Below are 7,043 nucleotides of genomic sequence, written 5' to 3' on the forward strand. Positions count from 1 at the left end.
CACTTAGTGCAGGCTAGTCCCAGGGACTGGCTCAGGTGTGTGTGAGCCTGGGCGTGCAAGGTGTGCAGTGCAGCAGGGGCAAAGGGCTCTGCTCCTGCTCAAGCCCCACATGGAAAGCCACATGCCATCAGCATCAGCACTCAAAGCCTGCTGCTCTATTTCTGACACAAGCACAATGTGTTTGGGACTCGCTCCCAGCAACACTTGGCAGGCTTGAATCAGCATTTGAGTCCCCTTGTGTTGGCATTGTGAACTTGGGCAAATGGGGAAAAAAGAACACTCTGAGCTGCAGGGCTTCTTAAAACTGGCTGTTCCAGCCTGATCACCCACGTGGCAACTTTCTTGGACAACTTCTGTTCGGTTGGTTGCTGCTATTTATTCAAGGAGTGTACTTACTGTATGAAGAGACTCGTAGCACCCGTGGTGCCTGATCACCCACGTGGCAGCTTTCTTGGACAACTTCTGTTTGGTTGATTGCTGCTATTTATTCAAGGAGTGTACTTACTGTATGAAGAGACTCGTAGCACCCGTGGCCAGGTGGCTGTAACTTCCTGGTGAGCCGTGGCAATCACATGGCTCTGGCAGAGCTGCAGGGTGCCTCACTCTAGCTCCATTCCCAAACCTGAGACTGGACTTTCCCCAGCTGCTGTGGCATCTGGCTGCATTCACTGAGCACAGGGGTCCAGGTGAAGCACAGTGCAATAAGCAGTGTGAGCACTGACCTGAGGAATGGTGTGACAAGTCCCTGGCAGGGAACTTGAAGTGCTGGGGGTAGTTTTATGTTAGTCTCTGGAAAGTCCTGAGAGCCTCTTTGCCATAGCCCATGTCACTGCTGGGCTGCATTGCTGCCTTTCTCTGTAAAGTGTAAGACTAGTATTTGCCTGCTCTAAAGACTGCTCAAAACCCTCTGATGAAAAGTGGTGAGCATAAGTGAGGTGGCAGTATCATTGCAACAGTAGCCACAATGTGAGGTTAATGTCTGACCTTAGTTGATTAAGTCTTATTTTTTCATTAAGTGCATTTAGCAACTCACAGCAGCAGCATTTGAGTTAAGGTTTGGTCCATCATTAAGCGCATTTAGCAACTCACAGCAGCATTTGAGTTAAGGTTTGGTCCTATCCCATTCTTTCAAGTTCCATGATGTACATGGGTGTTTCTCCTCAAAGTGGCTGATGAAATATACAGGATAGTGACCAGCCTTGTGAATCAGTGGTATTCTCTGTAATAAAGTGCCTGGCAGGTTGGCATCTATGTCCCCTCACACATGTGGTCCGCATTTAGCAACTCACAGCAGCATTTGAGTTAAGGTTTGGTCCTATCCCATTCTTTCAAGTTCCATGATGTACATGGGTGTTTCTCCTCAAAGTGGCTGATGAAATATACAGGATAGTGACCAGCCTTGTGAATCAGTGGTATTCTCTGTAATAAAGTGCCTGGCAGGTTGGCATCTATGTCCCCTCACACATGTGGTCTCTGGGGTAGAGAGTGTACACGTGGCATGGTGTCCACTTCCACGTCAAGAGCAGCAATCCCTGTGGGATCCTGGAAGGAGAGAGGGGAACAGCATGCAGGTTGTTTCTCAGAGCATGGTGAGCAGGGTTTATCTCGTGAAGGTTTGTAGTGATAGGGACGGAGGAGTTCCCAGGACAGGATTTCTACTTATCAGAGAGACAAGCTGTTGTGCAATCTGTACAGCTGTTTGTCTCCAGTACAAACCACATCTCACCTTAACACCATTCCCTGCTCTCTCTCCTTTCAGATGGGGCATCCTCTTCTCCCACCCCCGGGATTTCACGCCCGTCTGCACCACAGAGCTCGGTCGGGCAGCGAAGCTGGCGCCTGAGTTCAGCAAGCGCAACGTGAAGATGATCGCCCTCTCCATCGACAGCGTCCAAGACCACCTCTCCTGGTGCAAGGTACAGGGCTGGGGGGAAGTGCAGGGGGAGCTTGCACTGCTGCCTTGCTCTGAAGGCCCACACAGAACAGCACACCGGCTTGGAACTATGTATCTCAAATCCCAAGGCATGGAGGTGCTAAAATTCAGAGCAGGAGCAGGAAGGTCTTCTCCATCTTCATGGAGCACTCCACAAAGTCCAGGATGCTCTATGCACTGACACTTTGAAACAAGGTAACAATATTACTGCTCTCCCATCAGTACCTGAAGGGGTAAAAACCCCTGAAGGTGTAGAAAGGGCTGTCACAAAGTTCTGTGATACAACAGGAAAGGAGAGGAGGCATCAGAAGTGAAGAGGCAGTCTCAAAGGGTGTGATTCTTACTCAGGCAGGGAAAAGAAAACAGAGGACAAACAGGGACATGTTAAACATAAAAACACAAGAAGGAAAATGGTAAGGGTAAAACCTTCACGAGAGATTGTAAAAAAGGGTGGGACTGGAATAACTTGCTGGAGGAACTAAAGTAAAACTTCAAACACAGCCTCAGCAATGGTGTCCTGCCGGGGAGAATGACTCCAGGGCTCAGAGGTTTTTGGGGTGTACAAGTGAGTATTTCAGACAGATATGGCCAGAGTGTAAAACTCCCTGGGCGAATTACCTGCCACTTTCTTTGCTCTTAAAATTGGGAACATGCTCGTACATTTTCCAGGGGTGAGACTTGCATGCAGTAAGAGGCATTAAAGGTGGGAAATTTCCACACTCGGACGTTGTTTTATGACTGACTGACTTTAGAAATTACCTAATTGCCTTATTGCTTAAATTGACCTTTGTGCCTGAGTGGTGCATGGCCAATGTCCCTCCAAGCCTCAAGGGCCTGGGAAAACCAGCATATAAATCCCACACCAGCAAATGAGATTTCTGTGCTGGTCAAAGTGGCTGAAACCAGCTATCAAATGAGCAAATAACATCTCATTAAATATAATAGAAAGCTTTGTTTGAGCTTTTGTAAGGGAGTCTCATCTCCTGGTTGGCTAGAGCCCTTTGAATTGGTATTGCTGACTTTGTAAAAGTCCTTGAATTTCCAAGCTTCTCAATCAGCTTTGTGAAGGACAGGCTTCTTCCTGCAGGGAGACAGGAGGAAGTAATAAGTTGTGTCAAAGAAGGAAAGTTCTGAGCTTCCTTCAAGGCCTGCAGGGAAGTGTGGGGTTCAGCATATTCCCTGAATATGCTGAAAATATGATCTGGAAAAGAGATGAACAACGAGCTGACTTTGCTGATGGTGTGGAATTATTCAGCACAACCTTAGGTAAAACCAGGAGAAGCTGCAGAACAGCCTCTCGATGCTGACTGATGGGAGGCAGATTAGGGAAACCTTGCAGAACAACTACAGAGAAAGGCAGAGGGCAGTGATCCAAGCTGTGGTGAGCTTTGTCAGGCTGGGAGAAGCCGTGGAGACAGAGGTTTGGAAGTGCCAGCTCAGCACCTCTCAAAAAGAAACCTATGAGTCTTCCAGATCAAAAGATCCAATTGGCGAGGACAAATCCATAGCAGACTGGAGTCTTCCATGCAGCCTGTGTTTGAAATTGTACATCTCACAGACTACAGGGGAACAAGAAAAGGTGGGGAGGGGGAACAAAGCTCTCTGCAGAGTGGAACTCCAGGTAATGTGGAGAGCTAAAGAGCTGAACTAGGAAGGCAAGTGTTAGAGCCTGCCACAGGTCTGAGACTAGGGACAATGCCACAAAGGTTCTCCTGACTAGCCATAGGGGGAAGAAAGAGCTTAGCAGAGGTACCAACCCGTGGCAGAAGCTGCCTGTATGAACAAAAGCACTCCCTAAGTAGGGCTGGCTAGCATGTGCTGTGCATGTCAGGGGATGTTTCACTGCTCTCTTTGGCCACTGATGCCTTCAGCTCGGTGAGTTGAGGGTGAATAAATCACTCCAGTCAAGTCTGGTTTCAGCTTGGACTCTGGAAAGAAAAATAGTTCATAGAGAAGTGAGTTGTGGGTATCTTGTTACAAAACAGGGTGTGGTTTGTGAGGCTGTTTTGTAGAGCTCCCCAGGTCACAAAATTACCTGCGTTTTGAAACAAGTTACAGTCCATAGGACTCACATATTACTTCTCAGAAACTCTCTTCATCCTCCAGCCCCTCCTCTGAAGAGAACAAGGCACAGTGTGGCCTGGTACAAGGGTTTCTGGCTTGTCACCTGGTTTTTGAAAATAGAAAAACTTCATGGAGCATTCAGCAGCATTTCCTCTTGGCTGAACTCTCCAGCTTTGCTTTCCTTCCCTGCTCTGACAAGCAAGGTCTGCAGAACTGAACTGATTCCTTCCTTCCAAGGCAGGCCTGACCACAACCTAGCTGAGATAAATGGCCCCTTCTTTTGCAGTGCAGAGTCAGAAAGGCCTGGGGGGAAAACAAGCAAAGAGAAAAGCTGGACAGGAAACGTCTTGCCACGTGTGCAGCACTTGACCTGGTTACAGCATCCTGAGCAGCTGGGTGAGGGTTACAGCCCCTGTTGTCAGCACTGTCAGCCTGTGAGGGCTGAGGAGGGGTGCAGGGCCTGCAGCATTTCCAACCCTGCCCTCTTGAGTTCTCTCTGAGCAGGGCCCAGCCTGATCCCCCACATTCAAAGCCCAGAGAAGGCAGAGAGATGTGTACATTCAAGTTATCAGCTGAGCTGACAATGCATCACAGCAGTGTGCAGGAGGCTCACATCAGTGTTACAGTCGTTTTGTCCCCTTGTAGCATGAAGAGAATGGAAGGAACAGGCTGCTCTGTTCTGGGGCAGAAACCTTAAATTATACTTGCATTGATGCTGGCAGCGGCTCTACTTGTGCAGCGTCGAGCAGGCTCCTCATAGTGCTGCTGGGGCTCAGTGTGACCTCTGAGGGTGGTACTGCAAACTACAAGGGCAACTTGAATGCTTCAGCCAAGTCCAGACCAGATTTGGAGATGCTGAAAACACTTTCCCTGTGAAGCAGGTCAAGTCTGGACTAGCACAGGGAGGAACCTCAAACTATGGTCACAAGGGAGAGCCTGCAGGGCTGTGGAAGGGGATGGTTTTCTCTGCTGTCCCAGCTGTGGTTCAGAAAGGAGCATGCAGTGTCCCACGTCTGCACTCAGACTCCTGTTCTGTTCCTGAGAGTCTTTAGTTAAGTTAGCTGGAAGTGACTTGCTGAATGGAGCTGGTCCCTCACACCAGACCTGTGAAGTGTTGGACACTTGACCTTTGTTAGCTGTAGAGTTGCTGGTTTGCACTGCTACTAGAGAAACTGCTCGTTAAGACCACAGTCCAGTTCAGATGTGACACCAACACATCTGCCAGTGGTGCTAGATCACGTACTGGGAGAGGGTTGGAAGAGGGACAGGTCTGTTCTCAGGGAAAGGTGGTTCAATCTCCCTGTGTCACTAGCATGGGCAGGACTTCCCTATTGCTCCATACCCACTGCCTGGGCAAAGCAGCTGTTCCAGAGCCAGCTGAGCCAACGGGGTGTGAGCATAGACAGCATAAGAACTAACCTCTAAGAAAGAGGCACAGTCTGGCCTAGCACGAGGGTTTCTGGTTTATCACTTGCCTTCTGAAAATAAACTTCATGGAAGGCTGTGAGCCCCTGGCTGTGCTGTCCCAGCCTGACACCCTGGAGCCAAACAAGTCACAAGTTCCTGCAGAGCAGCTGCTGGACATGTTTCTGTGGGGGCTGTCTGCAGGAGCTTGTCCCATGCATATACAGCCTGTGTAGAGGTCTCCTTGCCTGACCTCTGTCTCCCATGGTGGTGCCCACAGCAGGGACCATGAGCATGTGGATGGTTTTGTCTCTGCAGGACATCAATGCATACAACGGGGAACAGCCCGTGGAGAAACTCCCCTTCCCCATCATTGCTGACAAGAACAGGGAGCTGGCTGTCAAGCTGGGAATGCTGGACCCCGACGAGCTGGACAAGGATGGCATGCCCCTGACTGCTCGTGTGGTGAGTGCCTGGCCCACAGCACCTTTGCCTCCTCAGCAATGAGCACTGCCTGCCACCCTGCCCTGTGTCTGTGGGGCTGTGCCTGAAGATGGGAGCAGCTTACCTGGAGAGACGCAGCTGGGTTGACTTCCTTGGGCTAGAACCATGAGGTGTGCCACAGGGAGAGGCAGTGCAGTGCTGGCCTGCTGGGAACAGCTGCATCTTGCTGTTGCTGTCTGCTCATCCTGGTTGTGCCTGTCCTAACATAATTCTTGTCCACACTTGATCTGCTGGACTTTCCCACCTATGCTTGCATTAGAAGAGCACAGGTCAAGGGAAGAAAACATTTCCAGTGGCAAAATTAGCTGGCATTGGAAACAGGAGCTCCCAGAGGAAAAACACATTCCCTGAGCATCACTTATCAGTCTAGATCCTCACCATGGCATCTCTCTTGTCCCAACACCTGCAATGAAGCAGGCCACCTCCCAGGAATGGAAGGAACAGCAGGGCTGAGCAGTCCAGCCCCTGACCCTGTCTCCCTGTGCTTAGGTGTTCATTTTTGGCCCGGATAAGAAGCTGAAACTGTCTATCCTGTACCCAGCCACCACTGGGAGAAACTTTGATGAGATCCTGAGAGTGGTGGACTCCCTGCAGCTGACAGCATACAAGAAGGTTGCTACACCTGTGGACTGGAAGGTGAGGAGTGGAGCAAAGTTCATAGCTGGGCACTGGAAACAAGCATTGAAATGTCAGCCTCCCCTGGAGGGGGACCCATGGAGTGGGGAAAGCAGAAGGTGGAGGCAGCCTTGCTTCTGGAGGCTTCCATCTCCTGCAGCATAAGCTCCTAGTGGCTTGGGGCAGCCCAGTTCCCAGGGAAGCTCTCCTTTTCCTAGGGCTTGACATGCCAAGGGGGAGCCAGCACTACCTGTCCAGGAAAACCTAAGCAATAGGAATGGATGTGCAGACTTGGGCAAGCAGTGCTCCCTCCTGCATCGTAGAGATGCCCAAATTCCCCTCTCATTACTCCCTGTTTCCATGGGAATGCTGTGGGGAAGAGCTGGCCTGTGGGATCCCATTGGCACAGAGCATTTTCGACATCACCTGTGTCTGCTGGTGTAGATCCCAGTCAGTCCTCACTGCCAGCTCCAGGCAGAGTTGGCACGGGATGTTCCGGGGCACTGGGGCCGAGTGTTCAGAG

General features: G+C 50.4%; 1 protein-coding gene across 1 annotated transcript in view; it reads left to right on the top strand.

Annotated features, from left to right (window-relative positions):
• Window positions 1-1,759: 1,759 nt before the first annotated feature.
• Window positions 1,760-7,043, top strand: part of PRDX6 (peroxiredoxin 6) — a gene marked incomplete at its 5' end in the record, with an annotated part of 5,855 nt that continues 571 nt past the window's right edge. Inside the window, 3 exons of the mRNA XM_009076152.1 lie at window positions 1,760-1,916; window positions 5,720-5,866; window positions 6,395-6,541. Of these exons, the coding sequence (XP_009074400.1) occupies window positions 1,760-1,916; window positions 5,720-5,866; window positions 6,395-6,541 (451 nt within the window). The remainder of the gene's footprint in view (window positions 1,917-5,719; window positions 5,867-6,394; window positions 6,542-7,043) is intronic.

Source organism: Acanthisitta chloris, unplaced genomic scaffold (assembly GCF_000695815.1).
Source record: "Acanthisitta chloris isolate BGI_N310 unplaced genomic scaffold, ASM69581v1 scaffold11186, whole genome shotgun sequence".
NCBI lineage: Eukaryota > Metazoa > Chordata > Aves > Passeriformes > Acanthisittidae > Acanthisitta > Acanthisitta chloris.